The sequence below is a fragment of the Rhinoraja longicauda genome, chromosome 6, assembly GCF_053455715.1.
Source record: "Rhinoraja longicauda isolate Sanriku21f chromosome 6, sRhiLon1.1, whole genome shotgun sequence".
NCBI lineage: Eukaryota > Metazoa > Chordata > Chondrichthyes > Rajiformes > Arhynchobatidae > Rhinoraja > Rhinoraja longicauda.
Window position 1 is genome coordinate 77,039,252 of NC_135958.1, and position 24,484 is coordinate 77,063,735.

At 50.5% G+C, this 24,484-nt stretch overlaps 1 protein-coding gene across 1 annotated transcript in view; it reads right to left on the reverse strand.

The window, feature by feature from the left end:
• The window catches only part of aatkb (apoptosis-associated tyrosine kinase b), a 207,236-nt gene that overhangs the window by 21,067 nt on the left and 161,685 nt on the right, over window positions 1–24,484 (reverse strand). The window contains 7 exon segments of the mRNA XM_078401383.1: window positions 1,780–1,929; window positions 4,094–4,215; window positions 7,023–7,107; window positions 9,422–9,555; window positions 13,270–13,357; window positions 15,249–15,367; window positions 19,408–19,487. Coding sequence (XP_078257509.1) covers window positions 1,780–1,929; window positions 4,094–4,215; window positions 7,023–7,107; window positions 9,422–9,555; window positions 13,270–13,357; window positions 15,249–15,367; window positions 19,408–19,487 — 778 coding nt within the window.

Below are 24,484 nucleotides of genomic sequence, written 5' to 3' on the forward strand. Positions count from 1 at the left end.
TCAGCAAACTTGCTAATCTTCTCATCCAAATCATTGATGTAGATGACAAACAGTAACGGGCCCAGCACCGAACCCTGAGGCACACCACTAGTCACAGGCCTCCAGTCTGAGAAGCAACCTTCCACCATCACCCTCTGCTTCCTTCCATCAAGCCAATTTGCTATCCATTCAGCTATCTCTCCTTGGATCCCATGCGATCTAACCTTCCAAAAGTATCTCATACTTAGTATCTCAGAGTCATAGGACCATCTCCCCAACTTGCCCGCGCCGACCAACATGTCCCATCTACACTGGTCCCACCTGCCCGGGTTTGGCCCATATCCCTCTAAACCAGTTCTACCCCTGTACTGGGAGTGTTGCAGGCGGTTCAGGGAGGGAGTGGCACAGTGGCACAGTGGTAGAGTTGCTGCCTTACAGCGCCAGGGACCCCGGATCAATCCTGACCACGGCTGCTTTCTGCACGGAGTTTGTACCTTCTCCCCGTGACCTGCGTGCGTGGGTTTTCTCCGGGAAGCTCCGGTTTCCTCCCACACTCCAAAGGTGTGCAGGTTTGTAGGTTAATTGGCTTTGTATAATTATAAATTGTCCCCAGTGTGTATAGGACAGTAATAGTGTGCAGGGATTGCAGGTCGGCTCGGAGTTGGTGGGCCGAAGGGCCTGTTTCCACGCTGTATCTCTAAACTAAACTAAACTAGGGATATGGAGGCTTTGGAGAGGGTGCAGTGGAGGTTCACCTGAATGCTGCCTGGATAGGCGGGGGTATCTGCTTTCTGCTATCAGGAGAGGTCGGACAAACTCAGATTGTTTTCTCTGGAGTGTGGGAGGTTGCAGGTTCAACCTGGAGTCAAAGAGGAGATATCTGGGGCAGGTACGATCACACCATTTAAGAAGCATTTATACAGGTATGTGGATGGAATACGTTTAGAGTGATACGGGCAAGACTCAGGCAGGTGGGGCGTGGTGATGGGGCATGTTTGTTGGCGTGCCCAAGTTGGGCCCGTTTCCATGTTGTGTGATTCCATGACCTGCTGAGATCCTCCAACAGTTTGTGTCTTTTATTTGGTAAACCAGCATCTGCAGTTCCCTGTGTCTACAACTCTTGGACTCTGATGGAAGCCTGGTGTGCCTTGGTGTAAGAAAATAACTGCAGATGCTGGGACAAATCCAAGGTATTTATTTCACAAAATGCTGGAGTAACTCAGCGGGTCAGGCAGCATCTCGGGAGAGAAGGAATGGGTGACGTTTCGTGTCGAGACCCTTCTTCAGGCAGGTGTTTCTTGGTGTTCTTTGTGCTTTGAATGAAAATGGTTTAGAGGGATATACGGGGGGAAGGCAGGAGAATGGGGTTTGGAGGAAAAGATAGCATAGCCATGATCGAATGCGGAGTAGACATGATGGGCCGAATGGCCTAATTCTGCTCTTGTGACTTATGAACTTATGATAAGGGTCAAACGCAGGTAGGTGGGACGAGTGTAGATGGGGCTTGTTGGTGGGCTTGGGCAAGTTGGGCCGAAGGGCCTGTTTTAATGCTGTATGACTCCATGACACTCTATAAGAAAATAACTGCAGATGCTGGTACAAATCGAAGGTATTTATTCACAAAATGCTGGAGTAACTCAGCAGGTCAGGCAGCATCTCAGGAGAGAAGGAATGGGTGACGTTTCAGGTCGAGACTCTTCTTCCATGACACTCTATGTTCTAAATGATCCCCCCCCCCCCCCCCCCCCCCTCCCCCATTTCTGTAACTCAAACAGTCGGGAGATACAGAGGCCGACTTACCAGCGGTCAGAGAGTGTGAGGTTGAGCAGTGGTTTCTGGAGTTTCAGCTGCTGTTCTTTGATGGTGTAAGTCAGCACTTCCTTGTCAGAACATCGATGGTAGGGTTGGTTTCCAAACTCAAACAGCTCCCACAAAGTAACACCCAGTGACCTGTGAGAAAGAAATAACCGTTATTGGGAACAACTCAAAGGAAGGCAACTGGAGGAATAGTGTAGGAAGGAACTGCAGATTTAAACCGAAGATGGACACAAAAAGCTGGAGTAACTCACCTTTCCACCCCCCCCATCATTTGCCTACTCTGGACAAGAGACTCTTGTGTGTCTACCTGATCTATTCCTCTAGATCTATTCCATAGGTTTCAAATGACGGGGGGGGGGGGGGGGGGGGGGGGGGAGATGGGGAAAGGTTTTATAAGAATCTGAGGGGTAATTTTTTCACACAAAAGGTGGTGGGTGTATGGAGCGAGTTGTTGCAGGAGGTAGTTGAGGCAGGAACAATGTTCAAGAATCAATTAGGCAGGTACATGGATAGGACAGGTTTAGAGGGATATGGGCCAAATGCAGGCAGGTGGGACTAGTGAAGATGGGGTATATTGGTCGGCAAGGGCAAGTTGGGCCGAAGGGCCTGTTTCTGGATGACTCTATTACAAACCCACTAATCCCAAACGCTATAAAACCACAAATGAGTATTGCAAAAATGGAACGTTTCCAGGTGTTGGGAAATTGCAGAAGTCAGACAGTTGTAAATCTGTGGAACTCTCTGCCTCAGAGGGCAGTGGAGGCCAATTCTCTGGATGCTTTCAAGAGAGAGCTAGATAGAGCTCTTAAAGATAGCGGAGTTAGTGGGTATGGGGAGAAGGCAGGAACGGGATACTGATTGTGGATGATCAGCCATGATCACATTGATTGGCGGTGCTGGCTCGAAGGGCCGAATGGCCTACTCCTATTGTCTATTGTCTAAGTGTGAAAGTGCACACATCCAGATTCAGGGACAGATTCCTCCCAACTGTTATCAGGCAACTGAATCATCCAAAACAACAACTAGAGAGTGGCCCTGAGCTGTCAGTGGCACATTCCCAAATCCCATCAACCATCTATCTGCCCATTTAGTGGCGAAGCGTGGCAAAGCCGCTGCCTCACAGCGCCAGAGACCCCCGGGTTCGATCTTGACCTCGGGTGCTATCTGTGTGGAGTTTGCGTGTTCTCCCTGTGAGTGTGATTGCGTGGGTTTTCTCTTGATACTCCGGTTTCCTCCCACATCCTAAAGACGTGCAAGTTTATAGACTAAATGGCCCCTGTACGTTGCCACCTGCTGTGTATGGAGTGGATGAGAAAGTGGAAGAACATGGAACTAGCGTGATCAGGTGACCTCAGACTTTGGAGATACAGCGCGGAAACAGGCCCTTCGGCCCAACCGGTCTGTACCGGCCACACTACACCAGTACTATCCTGCACATCAGGAACAATTTTACCGAAGCCAATTAACCTACAAACCTGCACGTCTTTGGAGTGGGGGAGGAAACCGGAGCGCCCGGAGAAAACCCACGCAGGTCACGGGGAGAAGGTACAAACTCCATACAGACAACATCTGTAGTCAGGATCGAACTTGGGTCTCTGGCGCTGTAAGGTAGCAGCTCTACCGCTGCGGCACCAAATCGTGATCGATGGTCGATGGTCACGGTCAGTTGATGATCACGGCGATTGATCGTGGGCGTGGACTCGGTGGGCCGAAGGGCTTGTACCTCCAAACCAAACTGCGGTCATGGTGGCGCAGCGGTAGAGTTGCTGCCTTACAGCGAATGCAGCGCCGGAGACTCAGGTTCGATCCTGACTACGGGCGCCGTCTGTACGGAGTTTGTACGTTCTCCCCGTGGGTTTTCTCCGAGATCTTCGGTTTCCTCCCACACTCCAAAGACGTACAGGTATGTAGGTTAATTGACTGGGTAAATGTAAAAATTGTCCCTAGTGTGTGTAGGATAGTGTTAATGTGTGGGGATCGCTGGGCGGCGCGGACTCGGTGGGCCGAAGGGCCTGTTTCCGCGCTGTATCTCTAAATCTAAACTATACTCTGCAGTTTTAGGAGCCTGAACAAGTGGTCTCGGCCCGAAACATCATCCATCCCTTCTCTCCAGAGATGCTGCCTGTCCCACTGAGTTACTCCAACTTTTTGTGTCTATCTTCGGTGTAAACCTGCATCTGCAGATCCTCCCTACGCAAACTAAACTAGATACATGCATGCACCATGGACCGGTCTGGCTTCTGATGCCCGTCTACGGTCAGTACACAGGTCAGTTCAATCCTCACCCCTTGCTCACCAGATATTGCTGATCTTGGTTTGATCCACCACAAGCAGATTGCCATGGACATCATCAATGAGCTCAGGTGCAATCCAGCGCAGCGGAATCCATAGCTGGTCAGGAGTGACCAAGTAATCTTGCTGTCAAAATAAAACATTAGAAACACAACATGTCAGGTCACTCAGTTTACAATACAATATATCTTTATTGTCATTGTACAGGGGTACAACGAGATTGGGAATGCGCCTCCCATACGATGCAATCATTTAATTAGCTAGTCAGTATTAATTTAAACAACAACAACCTGACAAAACAAATTGTAACAGTTTTAAGTTACCAGTTCCCGGAGAATCCTCACTACAAAAATCACCGGAGAAACATTACGTTGAAATGGCAGCTACCAGCAATTAAACGCCAGTCACCAAACTATTTCCTTTGGAGTATCAATGGTTCAAGGATACTTTATTGTTACAGGTATCTGTGAAATTCCTTTTTTTGCACACAGTTCGGTAAAAATCTACATAAACACAATTAAGTACAAGAGTGAAAGAATAGCAGATTACTTTAATTTTAGTTTGGAAATACAGCGTGGAAACAGGCCCTTCGGCCCACCGAGTCCATGTCGACCAGCGCACTAACACTATCCTACACACTAGGGACAAGTTACAATTTTACCAAAGCTGATTAGCTTATAACCCTGTACATCCCTTTACCCTGATAATAAACCCAAACCTTTCATTCACCAGCCCCAGCCTCCCTCTTTGAACTTTTGCCGCAACCATCATCTTTGCCAGTGAAACTCGTTTTCTCACCTTAAAACTAGTCTTATCTCTAAGCTTTCCCAGTTCCGATGAGAGGTGAGGGTTGCAGTTCACCCTGCAGACGCTGACTGGCCTGTTGAGTGTTTCCACCATCCTCTGTTTTATTTGCTTTAATCGGTCACATGGAACATCGCGAACAGGAGGCACCAGGTGTCCGTTGAGAAAGATATTGATCTGGGAGACCATTACCAGATTCTCTTTGGGGAATAGATGCCTTCCCATGTGCTCTCACTTCCTCTTACAAGGTTGGCCGGGGCTGCTCTCTCAAAAGACCGTTACCCACCAACTCCGGCGGAATGGAGAGAATGAACACTCATCACAAAGCGCCATTGTGACCACAGAATGCCGACTCCAAACACGGAATCCCCAACAATCCTCCCCAGGTTCTGATCTCCGCATCGCACCCACCAGTCCACCTTGTGCAATGGCAGTGCAAAATAGAACCTTCTTGAGTCTGGGGAAGGGGGCCTCGACCTGAAAAGTCACCCATTCCTTCTCTCCGGAGATGCTGCCTGTCCCGCTGAGTTACTCCAGCATTTTGTGTCTATATTCGGTGTAAACCAGCACCTGCAGTTCCTTCCTACTCTTTTCACCTTTGGAAAGACGTGGGTTGGATGAAGGTCACATTTACCGGGAGGGCCGGCCATTCCTCCTTCTCCCCGCTCCCGTCGGGCAGAAGGTACAGGAGCTTGAAAGCGCGCACCGCCAGACTCAGGAACAGCTAGTTCCCCTCTTTTATCAGGCTTCTGAACGGTCCTTCAATAAGCTAGGGTACTGTCCGATTCACCTCTACCCCATTGTGGACATTGGACTTTACACATGGAACAGATGCGCTCCAATGCTGAGAACTATATTCTGCACTCTGTATCCCCCTTTTTCCGGGTGCTCCGGTTTCCTCCCACACTCCAAAGACATCCAGGTTTGTAGGCTAATTAGCTTGGCATAAATGCTAATTGTCCCCAGTGTGCAGGATAGTATGAGTGTGCAGGTAATCGCCGGTCGCTGGTGGACTCGGTGGGCCGAAGGGCCTATTTCCGCGCTGTATCTCTAAACCAAAGTAAAATTGCTGGAGTAACTCAGCGGGTCAGGCAGCATCTCTGGAGAATAGACAATAGGTGCAGGAGTAGGCCATTCGGCCCTTCGAGCCAGCACCGCCATTCAATGTGATCATGTTTGATCATTCTCAATCAGTACCCCGTTCCTGCCTTCTCCCCATACCCCCTGACTCCGCTATCCTTAAGAGCTCTACGTAGCTCTCTCTTGAATGCATTCAGAGAATTGGCCTCCACTGCCCTCTGAGAACATGGATAGGCGATGTTTTGGGTCGGGACTCTTCTTCAGACTGATTGTGGTGATGTTAGAGAAGAAAGCTGGGAGGGAGGTGGGGAGCAGTTCAAAACCTACCAAGTGATAGGTGGGTACAGGTGAGGAGAGGGGGGGGGCTTGATAGGGGGCTGGTTGGACAAAGAGCAGTGTATGAAGAGACAAAAAGTGTGAGATACGGATAGAACTTTAGAGGCCCTTCGGCCCATCGAGTCCCTACTGACCGGCGATTACCCGGTACACCAGCACTATCGTACACATGAGGGACAATTTACAATTTCGCCGAAGCCAATGGCCCCTATAAGTAGACTACTTCTGTAGTAGACAATAGACAATAGGTGCAGGAGTAGACCATTCGGCCCTTCGAGCCAGCACCGCCATTCAATGTGATCATGGCTGATCATTCACAATCAGTACCCCGTTCCTGCTCTCTCCCCATACTCCCTGACTCCGCTATCATTAAGTACACTTGCTAATCGAGGCAATACTCCACTGGAAATTCATTTGAGAAACTTAATCTCACTGTGTGTTAGCACTTTGCACACGTGGCAACAACAGCACTGTCGAACCGTAGACGTGGCCTGACCTGCTGAGTATTTCTAACAATGTCAGGGTTGCTTGGCCGGTTCTTCGATTTAGAACGCAAAGTGCTGGAGTAACTCAGCGGGTCAGGCAGCAACTCTGGAGGTAAGGTCCTGGCCCATAGATGCTGCCTGACCCTCTCAGTTACTCCAGCATCCACTTTGTGTTCCACGCAAGATGCCAGCGTCTGCAGTTGCTGGTGTCTCTGCCGTTTTGTTTACCTTGTACTTGTTGTGGGATAGTCCGTAGTCTCCTAGTTTGACAGTCAGGTCCGCAGACAGCAGGCAGTTGCGTAGAGCCAGGTCACTGTGGGGGGGAAAGGGGGGGTTGGGGGGGGGGGGCAGAAACACAGGCATTACTAAACCACACTTAGGAACAACTTCAATTCATTCGAGCGTAGTTCTCTCGCTGTGACTTCACCCAAGTGGACATCGACCAAACAAACCTGCAGAACTGACAAACAGGGAGAGAAAGCCTCGCATTTAAGTAGACAAACTTAAATCTTGATCTCCCTTTCAGCACATGGTCATAGTCACACAGCGCGGAAACAGGCCTTTCAGCCCAACTTGCCCATGCCGACCAAAATGGCCCATCTACACTAGTCCCACCTGCCCGCGCTTGGTCCATTATCCCTCCAAACCTTTCTTATCTGTGTACCTGCGTACCTGTGTACCTGAGTACCAGCATACCTGCGTACCTGCATACCTGTGTACCTGCATACCTGTGTACCTGCATACCTGTGTATCTGTCCAAATGTCGTAACTTGCCTCAACTACAGTACTCTGTCTGGCCATATACTCACCACCCTCCGAGTTAAAAAAGCTGTTGAAAACATCCAGTGAATCGGCCTCCACTGCCTTCTGTGGCAGAGAATCCCACAGATTCACACATCTCTGGGTGAAAATTGTTTTTCCTCATCTCGGTCCTAAACGGCCGACCCCTTATTCTTAAACTGTGTGTGACCCCTGGTCCTGGACTCCCCCAACACGGGGAACATTTGTCCTGCAATCCCATCGCGTCGGCCCTCAGTGTTTGCCGAGTAACATCTTATCCAGGCGTGCGGAAGCAGAGCTGACGGGGAGGGGAGGGGAGTGGACCACTGGAGATGGCCCGGCGGCATGCTGTCCATGGGTCGAGGCTGCACCCGGTCGGTGGTCAGGAGCTGGGCTGGGCTTGAAGTCAGCGGCCTCCCACCACAACAAAATCACTGATGCTGGAGACTTCACCTTCACTCTGGCAGCATCAGGATATTGTTGCGGGAAGTGGCCAAGGTTGGGCAGCAGACATGTCACCAGCATCGCCCGGGGAGTTAATGGAGCCAGGGTCATAAGATCATAAGGGATAGGAGAGTAGGATTAGGCCATTCGGCCCATCAAGTCTACTCCGCCATTCAATCATGGCTGATCTAAGTCTCCCCCCTAACCCCACTTTCCTGCCTTCTCCCCATAACCTCTGACATCCGTACTAATCAAGAATCTATCTATCTCTGCCTTAAATGTATCCACTGACTTGGCCTCCACAGCCTTCTGTGGCAAAGAATTCCACAGATTTACCACCCTCTGACCAAAGAAATTTCTCCTTTGGGGAGTGGGGGTGTGAGCGGAGAAGGGAAGGGGGCTCATAGAGACATAGAAACGTAGAAAAAAAGGTGCAGGAGGAGGCCATTCAGCCCTTCGAGCCAGCACCGTCATTCAATATGATCATGGCTGATCATCTACAATCAGTACCCAGTTCGGGCTTTTTCCCCGTATCCTTTGATTCTGAGCCCTGAGAGCTCAATCCAACTCTCTCTTGGAGGGGGACAATGGATCGGAGTTTGGGGAGAGGTTGGGAGTGGGGAAGATGGAGAGGGAAGAGAAGATGGGGAGAGGGGGGGGGGGGGTGGGATCTAGGATGGGGAAGGGTTGTGTGTAGGGGGATGAAGAGTGGGGAGAAGGGGGGAGGTGGCTTGGAGGATGCGGAGAGGTGAGAGAGTGTAACCGTGCCGTATGACTCCATGACAGGGGCTTCCCAACCTTTCTGGTCCCGTCTACCCCTTTGCAACTCTTCAAAAGTAAATTTACCCCCCAGCCTGTGTTGTTCGGTAATTGGAGTTTAAACTTCTACCACAATAAAGCGACCGACAAAAGGGGACATTTTAAAATACTGTTTTCAACATTATTATTTTAAGTTCAAATAACAATAATAATAGCACATAACAATGTTGTTTCACTTATTTATGAACAACTAATGATGAACAGATACCAGAACCAAACACAGTCAGTCAATTTATTCACAAAATGCTGGAGTAACTCAGCAGGTCAGGCAGCATCTCGGGAGAGAAGGAATGGGTGACGTTTCGGGTCGAGGCCCTTCTTCAGACTGAAGAAGGGCCTCGACCCGAAACGTCACCCATTCCTTCTCTCCCGAGATGCTGCCTGACCTGCTGAGTTACTCCAGCATTTTGTGAATAAATCGATTTGTACCAGCATCTGCAGTTATTTTCTTATACAGTCAGTCAATACGTACAAATCCAGATCGACAGGTTTACCCCCTGGGGTAAATTCACCCCAGGTTGGGAACACTTGCTCTGTGACGTTCAGGTGAGTGTTGATTTGCGCTGTTGGGCTCAGCCTCCTACCTGTGGATGTAGTGATGTTTGTGGAGGTGCTGGAGTCCTGAGGTAATCTCACACGCCATCCTCTGCAGGGTCGAGGGGTCTGGGGCCAATTCGTCCGCCGCGCTGTGGGTCCTCAGGTATCCCTTTAGGTCGCCCTATAACGCAACGCACGAGGAGGTCAACGATCACACCGCGGGTTCAGCTGTTCGACTCGTCTCCCGGCTCACAGGGGGTAGAATTAGGCCATTCGGCCCGTCGAGTCCATTCCGCCATTCATTCATGGCTGATCTCTGCTTCCCATTCACCTGCCTTCCCCCCGTAATCCTTGACAATAGACAATAGACAATAGACAATAGGTGCAGGAGTAGGCCATTCAGCCCTTCGAGCCAGCACCGCCATTCAATGCGATCATGGCTGATCACTCTCAATCAGTACCCCGTTCCTGCCTTCTCCCCATACCCCCTCACTCCGCTATCCTTAAGAGCTCTATCCAGCTCTCTCTTGAAAGCATCCAACGAACTGGCCTCCACTGCCTTCTGAGGCAGAGAATTCCACACCTTCACCACTCTCTGACTGAAAAAGTTCTTCCTCATTTCCGTTCTAAATGGCCTACCCCTTATTCTTAAACTGTGGTCCCCTTGTTCTGGACTCCCCCAACATTGGGAACATGTTTCCTGCCTCTAATGTGTCCAATCCCCTAATTATCTTATATGTTTCAATAAGATCCCCCCTCATCCTTGACACCCGTACTGATCAAGAATTTGCCTTCAAAAATATCCACTGACTTGGCCTCCACAGCCCTCTGTGGCAATGAGTCCCACAGATTAACTAAAGATGTTCCTCCTCGCCTTCTTTCTAAATGTGCGCCCTTTAATTCTGAGGCTCTGACCTCTGGAACTGGACTCTCCCACTGGGCAAAGAAAAGTGGGGCAGAGAGGCCTCGGAGAGCCATGATCACCGCCATCCCCCGACACCAGGCCTGACCCGCCCTCCGTGAAACCAGGATACACAGTTTATAATACAATATATAAAAAAGGGTAGCACGGTGTCACAGCAGGAGAGTCGCTGCCTCACAGCCCCAGACACCTGGGTTCGATCCTGACTACGGGTGCTGCCTGCACGGAGTTTGTACGTTCTCCTCGTGGGTTTTCTCCGGGTGCTCTGGTTTCCTCCCACCCTCCAAAGACGTGCAGGCTTGTAGGCTAATTGGCTTCAGTAAAGGTGGTAAATTGACCCTGGTGTGTGAGGGATAGTGGGGATCGCTGGTCGGTACGGGCTCGGTGGGCCGAAGGGCCTGTTTCCTCGCTACATCTCCAAAGTAAACTAAACTAAACTAAACCCGCCCGGCCGGGCCCGGCCCCTGCTCACCCCCTGGACTGGAGAGGGGGTAGTGGGAGTCGGGACAGAGGGCCGACAAGCAGACTGGCTGTGGGAGGCAGTCCAGTGCACCTTGAAGGGGGGGTGGGCCGCTGGAGGCCTCTGCAGCAGCCTGGGGCGCCATTAGACCGGGCACTGCTGGAGGCCCCTACTACAGCCTGGGGCTCCATTAGACCGGGCGCCGCTCCAAGAGGCCGAGCAGTGGACCACACGCGGCCTACAGCAGTGGAGCAGCGGCGGAGGTCACCACGGCTACGCTTGGCCAGGATGACCCTGAAACGTCGCCATGACAACGGGCCTTCATGGCCAGATCAAGAACTCTGAATTTACAACAACTGGGACTTGAAAATGGTGCCAAAACCTGGCGACTCTTTGTCGACTGCCTCAGTGTACTGTTTGAATAGTTTTTAGTTTTAGAGTTTTAGAGATACAGCAGAGAAACAAGCCCTTCGGCCCACCGAGCCTACGTCGACAGAGTGATCCCCGTACACTAGCACTAGGGACAATTTACAAACTGTCCTGAAGCCAATTAACCTCCAAACCTGTACGTCTTTGGAGTGTGGGAGGGAACTGGAGCGCCCGGAGAAAACCCACGGGGAGAACGTACAAACTCCGTAAAGACAACACCCGTAACCAGGATCGAGCACAGGTCTCTGGTGCCGTAAGGCACTGTAAAGCAACATTACCACTGCGCCACCATGCCACCCTTTTGCTGTATCTGTGATGTGCTGATGTATCCCTAATACTTGCACTGCGATGCAGGCGAAAAAATGGATTTCTCTGTTCCTCGGTACTAGTGCCAATAAAGTGCCATTAACATTGACATGGAGCAGTACATCACAGGAACAGGCCCTTCGGCCCACAGCCCGTGAAACTATCAATGAAATGCTTTTGAGCTGGTCATTGCTGTTATGTAGGAAGCACGGCACACAATTTAGACACAAAGCAAGCTTCCACAAAACAGCTGTGCTTCGTGGATTTAAATGGCAGTACTGAGAATAACTTTGTATATTCCTGACCCAACCACTGCAGAAGTTGAGCCTTCAATGAATCTTTATCTCGAATGCAATTAACAGTTCTTCTATGTTTCACTGGTTCTATGTTTCAGCCTGAAGAAGGGTCTCGACCCGAAACGTCACCCATCCCTTCTCTCCAGAGATGCTGCCTGACCCGCTGAGTTACTCCAGCGTTTTGTGTCTACCTTCGATTTAAACCAGCGCCTGCAGTTTTCTTTCCTACAATACTGCTTGATCGTGTCTGAGGAGCTGTAGTGTTGGGGCATAACCACCAGGAGGCAGAGCAGAGCCAAATAAATGTAACACTGGATTGGAAAGCTAAAACTGCAGATTCTGGAAATCTGAAATCAAAGGATAAAAAATGCTGGATCAGGCAGTCTGAGGGGAGAAATAAATTGAGTTCAATGCAGGTTGATGATCGTTCATCAGAACTGGCTGCAAACTGGAAAGGCTAGTTATCTGAAATTGTTTAAATGAAGCCAAGAGTCAAGTCAGGCGGGGGTTTCAATAGAAACATAGAAACATAGAAAATAGGTGCAGGAGTAGGCCATTCGGCCCTTCGAGCCTGCACCGCCATTCAATATGATCATGGCTGATCATCCAACTCAGTATCCCGTACCTGCCTTCTCTCCATACCCCTGATCCCTTTAGCCACAAGGGCCACATCTATCTCCCTCTTAAATATAGCCAATGAACTGGCCTCAACTACCTTCTGTGGCAGAGAATTCCACAGATTCACCACTCTCTGTGTGAAAAAAAACTTTCTCATCTCAGTCCTAAAAGACTTCCCCCTTATCCTTAAACTGTGACCCCTTGTTCTGGACTTCCCCAACATCGGGAACAATCTTCCCGCATCTAGCCTGTCCAACCCCTTAAGAATTTTGTAAGTTTCAATGAGGCGCCAACTCTTGAAGCCCCCTTCAAGAGTCAGCAGGGGCTTCAATGTCGGGAGTCCCGACCACCCCGACGTGGCAACTTCAACAGCCTGACCGCGGGAGAAGGCGGCAGGGAAGAGAAAGACATTCTGGCCTTCCATCACAGTGAGGAGGTGACTGGAGGAGACTCACTGTGATGGATGTTTTTTGTTTTATGTTGGTTTTGTGACTATGTGTGGTTTATTTTTATTGCTTCTTATTGTGGACTGTGGGTAATGGAATTTTGACTTTTTTTTTGAATGAAAATAAAGGCTATTCTGATTCTGATTCTGTCTCTGAAGTCAAAAGCATTTAATTGTCAATTGGACTCTGATCAGAGCAGGGGCGGCACGGTGGCGTGGCGGTAGAGTTGCTGCCTCACAGCGCCAGAGAGCCGGGTTCCATCTCGACCACGGGTTCTGTCCGTACGGAGTTTGTATGTTCTCCCCAGTGACCGGCGTGGGTTTTCTCCGGGAGCTTCGGTTTCCTCCCACGCTCCAAAAACGACCCCGGGTCTCTGGCGCTGTGATGTATTCCCGCTGATAAAAGACCGACTACTCACCAGTTGACAGAATTCCATGACCAACAGGTAGGGCGATACCTCCGTGAGCTGAGACAGGCACTGAAGCAGGTTGGGGTGCTGCAGGCTCCTGCAAGAAAGTCACTGGTCGTTAATGGTTAACGGGCACGGTGGCGCAGCGGTAGAGTTGCTGCCTTACAGCGAATGCAGCGCGGGAGACTCAGGTTCGATCCTGACTATGGGTTGCCGTCTGTACGGAGTTTGTACGTTCTGCCCGTGACCTGCGTGGGTTTTCTCCGAGATCTTCGGTTTCCTCCCACACTCCAAAGACGTACAGGTATGTAGGTTAATTGACTGGGTAAATGTCAAAATTGTCCCTAGTGCGGGGATTAATGTGCGGGGATCGCTGGGCGGCGCGGACTCGGTGGGCCGAAGGGCCTGTTTCCACGCTGTATCTCTAAATCTAAAAAAAATCTAAATGTGCCAAACTAATCACCGATTAACTTGTCAAACTGACAACCGTGTACGTGTCTGCAGATAGTTGAGTTGAGTTTGTTGTCACGTGTACCGAGGTACAGTGTAAAGCATTTGTTGCGTGCTTTCCAGTCGGCAGAAATACAATGCATTATTACCATCGTGCCATTTTACAGTGGCGAGAGAATATTGTAGTTAAAGTAAGAAGTACACCAGTCATTGAAAGTAGGCATGCAGGTGCAGCAGGCAGTGAAGAAAGCGAATGGTATGTTGGCATTCATAGCGAGGGGATTTGAGTATAGGAGCAGGGAGGTTCTGCTGCAGTTGTACAGGGCATTGGTGAGACCGCACCTGGAATATTGCGTTCAGTTTTGGTCTCCTAATCTGAGGAAAGACATTCTTGCCATAGAGGGAGTACAGAGAAGGTTCACCAGATTGATTCCTGGGATGTCAGGACTTTCATATGAAGAAAGACTGGATAGAATTGGCTTGTACTCGCTGGAATTTAGAAGATTGAGGGGGGATCTTATATAAACTTACAAAATTCTTAAGGGGTTGGACAGGCTAGATGCAGGAAGATCGTTCCCGATGTTGGGGAAGTCCAGAACAAGGGGTCACAGTTTAAGGATAAGGGGGAAGTCTTTTAGGACCGAGATGAGAACGTTTTTTTTCACTCAGAGAGTGGTGAGCCTGTGGAATTCTCTGCCACAGAAGGTAGTTGAGGCCAGTTCATTGGCTATATTTAAGAGGGAGTTAGATGTGGCCCTTGTGGCTAAAGGGATCAGGGGGTATGGAGAGAAGGCAGGTACGGGATACTGAGTTGGATGATCAGCCATGATCACATTGAATGGCGGTGCAAGCTCGAAGGGCCGAATGGCCTACTCCTGCACCTATTTTCTATGTTTCTATGTTTCTAAGTGTTGCTGTAGGAGTAGAGATGTAAGAGTGTGGAGCGAGTGTAATGATGTGATTGTAGATCTGCTTCTGTGGCTAGCACCCAAATAGTCGCCTGGGCTGGGCGCCATCTTGGAAGCATCTTGGACGATATGACACTCTCTCAGGACTCACCATTATCGCGGACTAAATGACATTATGAAAGTTGAATCGTAGGCTCATCAGTCTCGGGGCGGCACGGTGGCGCAGCGGTAGAGTTGCTGCCTCACAGCGCCAGAGACCCGGGTTCCATCCTGACCGCGGGTGCTGTCTGTGCGGAGATTGTACCTCATCCCTGTGACCGCGTGGGTTTTCTCCGGGTGCTCCGGTTTCCCCCCACACTCCAACTGTCGATCACCCCGTACACTAGCACTGCCCTCCACACGAGGGACAATCTACAATTTACGGAAGCCAATCAACCTATAAACCAGTACGTCTTTGGAGTGAAACCTGGAGCACCTGGAGAAAACCCACGCGGTCACAGGAGGGAAACGTGTAAACTCCGTACAGCCAGGAAACGAACCCGGATCCCTGGTGCTGTGAGGTAGCAATATACTTCGCAGTGATGAATAGAGACCTGGACTGTCGGAGGGGGTAGCGAGGGGGCGGCTCACCTGTAGGGTTGGACCTCCTCCAGGAACCGCATCTGGTCCTGAATGCTGGCTCCGACCTTTAGCTCCTTCACCACCACCTGACAGGAGTTCAGGCTGATGTTCACTTCACCCAGAAATACCTGAAACAAAAGGTTTTCCATTAGTACCCGTGACATTCCCCACCCGCCCTGTTTCACAACTGCGCTGCTGAACTCTCTTCCATTTACGCTCCAGAGTCCTGACCCAAGGCAGGACGTTGGTGCTGTGTCAATGTTTAAATGTTGTCGAGTCGAGTTGAGTTTGAGTTTTGTCGATTGTCACGTGTACCGAAGCACAGTGAAAAAGCTTTTGTTGTGTGCCAACCAGTCAACGGAAACGTCACCCGTTCCTTCTCTCCAGAGATGCTGCCTGTCCCGCTGAGTTACTCCAGCTTTTTGTGTCTATCAAAGGAAAGACTCTACATGATTACATTCATGGACAGGTACATGGATATGAAAGGTTTCGAGGGAATGTGTAGAAAGGAACTGCAGATGCTGGTTTGTACTGAAGGCAGGCACAAAATGGTGGAGTAACTCAGTGGGTCAGGCAGCATCTCTGGAGAGAAAGATTAGGAGAGGTTTCGGGTCGGATATCCCTCCAAATCTATCCGTTCTTTGCCTGAACAAGGGTTCCGAACCGAAACGGCACCTATTCTTGTTCTCCAGAGATGTTGCCTGACCTGCTGAGTTGCATCAAGGTTAAGATGGATATGGGCCAAACGCGGGCAGGAGGGACTAATGTAGATGGGGTATCTTGGTTGGCATGGGCAATTTGGGTTGAAGGGCCTGTTTTCGTGCTGTATGACTCTACAAATCCATGACCTTCAGAGAGAAACCTTCCTACAAAAATTCCATTACTTTCAGCAAGGCTGCCCATGAGATGGAGTAGACACAAAATGCTGGAGTAACTCAGCGGGTCAGGCAGCATCTCGGGAGAGAAGGAATGGGTGACGTTTCGGGTCGAGACCCTTCTTCAGAAATGAGATGGAAGATGGTCCACAGTCTACTTTAACTTCCCTTCCCCTTCCCACACTGTCCTGGGCTTCCTCCATTGCCATGGTGAGGCAACATGCAGATTGGAGGAACGACACCTCATATAACCCGGGCGGCCGCCATTGGTGGAGTGGGAGCACGTGGCTGGGTGAGGTCATGTGGGGCGCGGGGCGGTGACGTCACCTTGTCCTGTATTTGGGTGCGAGGAAATTGGCAACCCTACCCCGGCCCTACACTGTCAGGACCTACAGTGTCCGGGCCTACAGTGTCCAGGCCCTACAGTGTCCGGGCCTACACTGTCAGGACCTACAGTGTCTGGGCCTACACCGTCAGGACCTACAGTGTCTGGGCCTACACTGTCAGAACCTACAGTGTCCGGGCCTACACTGTCAGAACCTACAGTGTCCGGGCCTACACTGTCAGGACCTACAGTGTCCGGGCCTACACTGTCAGGACCTACAGTGTCCGGGCCTACACTGTCAGGACCTACAGTGTCCGGGCCTACAGTGCCCCCTGGGCATAATACGGGACAAGGGCGGTCCCGTAAGTGACAAACCAATTTAGCCCAATATACGGGATGTCTCGGCTAATACGGGACAGTTGCCAACCCTGGGGGTGGGGGGGGGGAGAACTGGAGGAAGCCAGACACGATGAAAACGTGCAAACGCCACAAAGACAGCACAGGTGGTCTGCATATAACACAGGTCGCTGGAGTTGGGGGAGGGTTGCTCTTCTACCAGCTGCGCCACTATGCCACGCTTGCATATTTCATTGTTGTTCATGTTTATGCCTCACAAAGCCACTATTATTAAACGCTGATCCTATCAGTGTCGAAAAATATAATTTCTGTTCGAAACACAATGAATGCAATTCAAATCTGTGCCCACGTCGCCTGTGGAATGTGGATTCCAGCACAAGTCTCAAGCTCACTGCTCTGCAAAGAATTTTATCACCAGGACACCTATTGTTTCTGTGACAAAATATCCCAAATGAACAGACACTGTCTGAAGGAGGGACTCGACCCAGAACGTCACCCATTCCTTCTCTCCAGAGATGCTGCCAGTCCCGCTGAGTTACTCCAGCTTTATGCTCACAGAATGGTCTAGCCTCATTGAAATATACAGGTCCCAAACTCAGTGGACTCACAGACCAAAGGGTTTGTTTCTGAGCTGTATCTGCAAATCAAACTAAACTAAATAGTCATACTTAATAGTAAAAAACAGAAAACGCTGGAGGTGGGATTTAGAAACATAGAAAATAGGTGCAGGTCTCGACCCGAAACGTCACCCATTCCTTCTCTCCCGATACTCCAGCATTTTGTGAATGAATCGAATGGCCTCCACAGCCTTCTGTGGTAATTAATCCCACAGATTCACCACCCTCTGACTGAAGAAATTCCTCCGCATCTCCTCGCTAAAGGAACGTCCTTTAATTCTGAGGCTGTGCCCTCTGGTCCTAGACTCTCCCGCTAGTGGGAACACCCTCTCCACATCCAAGCCTTTCACTATTCGGCACGTTTTCGTTTTGACCCTTGGCTGGCTTTGCAAACATGAAATATATATTCTGCCATGCGGATTAGATCACTGGAGCAGATGTTCGGCATTGTTATTTTGACAAGCTGTCAGAACTCAGCCAGCACCTGGTGCCTTCTTGCGATGGCCAATTCAATGGTGAACCTTCCATTAGAAATTTGGACTTTAAGGTAAATGGAAGTAAATGACCCTCTGTGTAGATTAACGCACGCTCAGCACATTCTGTGTGTTTTACTGCACACGTTGGACTGGTGAAATCAACTTCTACGCGAGGTACAAATGGAAGACTTCATTGTCTGAAGAAGGGTCTCGACCCGAAACGTTACCCATGCCTTCTCTCCAGAGATGCTGCCTGTCCCGCTGAGTTACTCCAGCATTTTGTATCTATCTTCAGTTTATACCAACATCTGCAGTTCCTTCCTGCACACTTCAATGTTCTATCTTTGCACTAAACGCTACACCCTTTACCCCTGATCTGTGCCATGTGGTTGTATTTGTGTATAGACACAAACCAAAGCTGTTCACTGTGCCTCGGTACATGTGACAATAAACTAAACCAAACTAAGACATGATACAGCAGCAGGTACAAAAACAAAAAGAGACACAAAGTACTGGAGTAACGCAGCGGGTCAGGCAGCATCTGTGGAGAACATGGATAGGTGACGTTTCACAAAGTACTGGAGTAACGCAGCGGGTCAGGCAGCATCTGTGGAGAACATGGATAGGTGACGTTTCACAGAGTGCTGGAGTAACTCAGCGGGTCGGGCAGCATCTCTGGAGAACATGGATAGGTGACGTTTCAGGTTGGGTTTGACTGAAGAAGGATCTCGAGCTGAACCCATGTTCTCCAGAGATGCTGCCTGACCTGCTGAGTTACTCCAGCACTTTGTACCCTATTCTGCATTGACCAGTACCTGCAGTTCCTTGTTTCTAATGGAGTGGAATGGAATACTTATTGCCACATGCGACAAGGCAGTGAGATTCACACAAATAGCGGCCACCTACGGCCCTGACATCAGTCTGAAGAAGGGTCTCGACCCGAAACGTCACCCATTCCTTCTCTCCAGAGATGCTGCCTAACCCGCTGAGTTACTCCAGCATTTTGTGATACCTCCAAGTTACTCCAGCACGTTGGCTCCTCCTTTTGTTTCCTCCCCCCCCCAAGCCGTTCGCCCACGCTGGGTCCCCATTGTCCACTGTTCTTCTCCCCCCCCCCACATTGAGGAGCAACTCCATTGTTCAGTTCAGTTCAGAGATACAGCATGGAAACAGGCCCTTCGGCCCACCAAATCCACGCCGACCAACGGTCACCCCGTACACTAGCACCATCCTAAACACACACACACACTAGGGGAACAATTTACAATTACGCCGAAGCCAGTTAACCTACAAACCTGCACATCTTTGGAGTACGGGGGGCAAACCAGAGCACCCGGAGAAAACCCACGCAGTTCACGGGGAGAACGTACAAACTCCGCACACAGACAGCACCCGTAGTCAGGATCGAACCCGGGTCTCTGGCGCTGCAAGCGCTGCAAGGCGGCAACTCTACCGCCGCGCCACCGCGGCCGCACGTTCTCCCCCCCTCCGCGAGGTATAAAAACAACGTCTACTGACCTTTCCAAACCAGCCGTGGCCCACTTCCTTCAGGTACAGGAGGCTCTGGCGACCTAGGTCCGCTGGGTGCAGGAAGTGCCCTGTAAACAGACCAGCATTGAAGTTACCACCGAGGCCTCAGAGTCGTCCCCGTCCCCCCCTGTTGGCGACCCTCTCTGCCCCGGGACACGTCGCCTCCACTGACCCAGAGGTTACACGCTACACCGCTCCACAGCGCAGGATGTACGGAGATAGGGGAGGGGAGGGAAGGGGAGGGGGGGGGGGGGGGGGGTAGTGGTGGGGATGGGCGTTGCTGGGGCCACCGTCATTCGGGGGGGGGGGGGGGGGGAGTGGAGGAAAGATGGCGTGGAGCTGCAAGGAGGAACTCCCAGTGTTTGCTGCTGACTCAGCCGATGCAAGCGGGGTGGTGCTTTCTGGAGAGAGAGAGAGAGAGAGAGAGAGAGAGAGAGAGAGACAGAGTGATGCAATGTCAGTGGAGGCATTTCTCCCTGCATCCTCCTCCCCTGTGAGTGAATGACTGCCTGCACGGGTGAATTCCAGGCACACTGATGAGCTGAAACCAAAGGGGCCTTTGTCAGCGGCTTGCGTGAGGGAGCTCAGCTGGTAGCTCCAGAAACGCAGCACAGTTCCAGCATCATTCCACCGACATCACGCAGCTCCAAGTGAATGTAAAGATGCATTCACAGTGCATCCCCACATGCTGACTGTAAGAAAATAAAAACTGCAGATGCTGGTACAAATCGAAGGCATCTGTCTGAAGAAGGGTCTCGACCCGAAACGTCGCCCATTCCTTCTCTCCTGAGATGCTGCCTGACCTGCTGAGTTACTCCAGCATTTTGTGAATAAATACCCACATTCTGATTGGTTGCTTCCCGCTGCCCAAGGCTTCCAATGGAACAAACACCAGCCAGACAAATCACCAGCCTTGGGGAAGAAAGGAGCATTTCGGCCTTACTTTCGAAGCATCCCTCTCCCCATCAGAACTACCCCCTCCATCGACTCCTTTAAGTCCAGGCTCAAAACCTATTTCTACTCCCTAGCGTTCGAGGCCCTCTGAGGGGGCGCTGTGAACTGTTTATGTATGTGCTGTTATGTTTGTGTGCCATTGTATGTTCGTTTCTTGGTACCTGAACTGATGTACAGCACTTTGGTCAACGTGGGTTGTTTTTAAATGTGCTATACAAATAAACTTGACTTGACTTACTTTAGACTTGATCGAGATCCAGTGGGGAAACAGGCCCTTTGAGGCCACTGATGAGCCCCGTGCCGGCCAGCGATCTCCCCGCCCTGCCCCGCCCCGCCACGCACCACCTACACACACTACGGGACAATTGACAATTTTTTACTGGAGCCCAATTGACCCACAGACCTTGTACGTCTTTGGAGCGTGGGGGGAAACCGGAGCACCCGGGGAAAACCCGTGGGGTTTAGATTTTTTTTTAGATTTAGAGATACAGCGCAGAAACAGGCCCTTCGGCCCACCGGGTTCGCGCCGCCCAGCGATCCCCGCACATTAACACTATCCTACACACACTAGGGACAATTTTTACATTTGCCCGGCCAATTAACCTACAAACCTGCACGTCTTTGGAGTGGAGAACGTGCAAACTCCGTACAGGCAACACCCGTGGTCAGGATCGAACCTGGGACTCCGGCGCTGTGAGGCAGCGACTCTACCGGTGCTCCGCCGTTGACTGCAAGGTACAGGTCGACCAAGGGAAGATGACTGCCGGAGGCCCAGCAGCAGCCTGGGGCTTTCCTGAATCGGGCGGTCACAGCTCCTCCCTACATAGCACTGGAGCGTGGGCTGGGCTTGGGAAATGGGGCCACAACAGATCACCTCTAGCTCTGTAGACGATCTCTGTACAACTGCTAATCAGGGCCGGTACGTTAATACTCTCCTGGACTGTCTGCAAGAAAATAATTCCACTGTGCCTTAGCTCTTTGTTTCACGTGGCAATAAAGCACCATTGAACCACTGAGCACGGAAACAGGCCCTTCGGCCCACCGAGTCCACGCCAGTCTAAAAGCTGGAGGAGGTGCAATCACGTTTCAAAAGACTTAATGGACGGGTTTGAGTTTTAGTTTCAGTATTAGAGATACAGCGTGGAAACAGGCCCTTCGGCCCACCGAGTGAATCCACGCCGACCAGCGATCGCCTTGTACACAGTCCGACACACAAGGGGCAATCTACAGAAGCTAATGAACCTACAAGCCTGCACGTCTTTGGAGTCAGCATGGCGAGTTGGGCCGAATGGCCTGTTTCTGAGCCGTGCAGTTCTGAGCCGTTTAAGTTGTAATGTTTCAAACTGACTAACCCAGCTCCTCCATGGTGGCGCAGCGGTAGAGTTGCTGCCTTACAGAGCTTGCAGCACCGGAGACCCGGGTTCGATCCCGACAACGGGTGCTGTCTGTACGGAGTTCGTACGTTGTCCCCTGAGCCTGCGTGGGTTTTCTCCGTGATCTTCGGCTTCCTCCCACACTCCAAAGACGTACAGGTTTGTAGGTTAATTTGTGTGGTGTAAATTTAAATTGTTCCTGTACAGTGTGTAGGATGGTGTAAGTGTGCGGGGATCGCTGGTTGGCATGGACTCGGTGGGCTGAATGGCCTGTTTCCACGCAGCATCTCGAAGCTAAGCTCAACAAAGATAATGATGATACGTCAATCTACAACACTGACTGCAGCAAAAGTTCTAGCCGGTGTCTGGCATTATTAAGGTTTGCCAACAATCTCACTCCCAAATACGGGACAAGGTGATGTCACCGCCCCGCGCCCCACGTGACCTCACCCAGCCAGCGGCCATGTGCTCCCGCTCCATCAATGGTGGCCGCCCGGGCCGGGAGGCTGGTTGCTATGCAACCTCTGTTAGGCGGTGCCCAGGCCTACACTGCCTGTAGCTAAAATGTTGGAAACCTAGAGTGTCGGGACTTAAACTGTTGGGCCTAATACGGGACAAGGCACCGTACGGGACAAACCAATTTAGCCCAAAATAATACGGTTAATACGGGACAGTTGGCAACCTTATCTGGCATACACACTGTTAGTTTTAGTGGTGCGTACAGGAAGGGCAGGAAGACAGTTACTGAACGAGGAGTTAGAACAAATATCCCAGATAACATCTCAGCAAACCAGCGTTGGCTTAAGTTCCATCGTGATTATTCCCAGAGCTCGCTTCAGACAAAACCTCACAATTACTTTATTGTAAAGTGCGGTGGTTAAGGTTCATTAAGTGAACAGCTATCTCCACGTTTTGTCAAGATGCGGTTTTCTTTTCAACACCAAAGAGCGATTAAGACTGATGTCAGAACTAGGGGTCACAGTTTAAGAATAAGGGGTGGGCCATTTAGGACTGAGATGAGGAAAAACAATTTCACCCAGAAACAATAGACAATAGACAATAGGTGCAGGAGGAGGCCATTCGGCCCTTCGAGCCAGCACCACCATTCAATGGGATCATGGCTGATCATTCTCAATCAGTACCCCGTTTCTGCCTTCTCCCCATACCCCCTGACTCCGCTATCCTTAAGAGCTCTATCTAGCTCTCTCTTGAACGCATTCAGAGAATTGGCCTCCACTGCCTTCTGAGGCAGAGAATTCCACAGATTCACAACTCTCTGACTGAAAAAGTTTTTCCGCATCTCCGTTCTAAATGGCCTGCCTACCCCTTATTCTTAAACTGTGGCCCCTTGTTCTGGACTCCCCCAACATTGGGAACATGTTTCCTGCCTCTAACATGTCCAACCCCTTAATAATCTTATACGTTTCGATAAGATCTCCTCTCATCCGTCTAAATTCCAGTGTATACAAGCCTAGTCGCTCCAGTCTTTCAACATATGACAGTCCCGCCATTCCGGGAATTAACCTAGTAAACCTACGCTGCACGCCCTCAATAGCAAGAATATCCTTCCTCAAATTTGGAGACCAAAACTGCACACAGTACTCCAGGTGCGGTCTCACTAGGGCCCTGTACAACTGCAGAAGGACCTCTTTGCTCCTATACTCAACTCCTCTTGTTGTGAAGGCCAACATTCCATTGGCTTTCTTCACTGCCTGCTGTACCTGCATGCTTCCTTTCAGTGACTGATGCACTAGGACACCCAGATCTCGTTGTACGTCCCCTTTTCCTAACTTGACACCATTGAGATAATACTCTGCCTTCCTATTCTTACCACCAAAGTGGATAACCTCATACTTATCCACATTAAACTGCATCTGCCATGCATCCGCCCACTCACACAACCTGTCCAAGTCACCCTGCAACCTCATAGCATCTTTCTCGCAGTTCACACTACCACCCAGCTTTGTATCATCTGCAAATTTGCTAATGGTACTTTTAATCCCTTCATCCAAGTCACTAATGTATATTGTAAATAGCTGCGGTCCCAGCACAGAGCCTTGCGGTACCCCACTAGTTACTGCCTGCCATTCTGAAAGGGTCCCATTTATCCCCACTCTGTGGAATTCTCTGCCACAGAAGGTAGTGGAGGCTGATTCACTGGATGTTTTCAAGAGAGAGTTAGATTTAGCTCGCAGGGCTAATGGAATCAAGGGATATGGGGAAAAAGCAGGAGCGGGGAACTGATTTTAGTTGATCAGCCATGATCATATTGAATGGCGGTGCGTACAGGCTCGAAGGGCCGAATGGCCTACTCCTGCACCTGTTTTTCTATCTTTGTTTCTATGTTGGAAGAATCCAAACGGCAAAGACAGGATGGGGCCACGTTACCTTGGCAACGGGCCATGCTGAGTCGGTTCCACATCAAGTGGCTTCACGAATGGGCTTTTGACAGCCTCCACTCTCCCTGTGAATTCCCACCCAAGGACGTTGCTGATCGTTCAGTACAGATGTGGAAAAGGACAGCAGCCCAGGGCAGTGTACACATGTGGAACCAGCTGCCAGAGGAGGTCGTTGAGGCAGCTAACCCTGGCCTGGCTCCGCTATCCTTAAGAGCTCTATCTAGCTCTCTCTTGAATACATATAAGGCTTGAATTTGATGCCATAAGTGATAGGAGAAGAATTAGGCCATTCGGCCCATCATCTACTCCGCCATTCAATCACAGCTGATCTATCTCTCC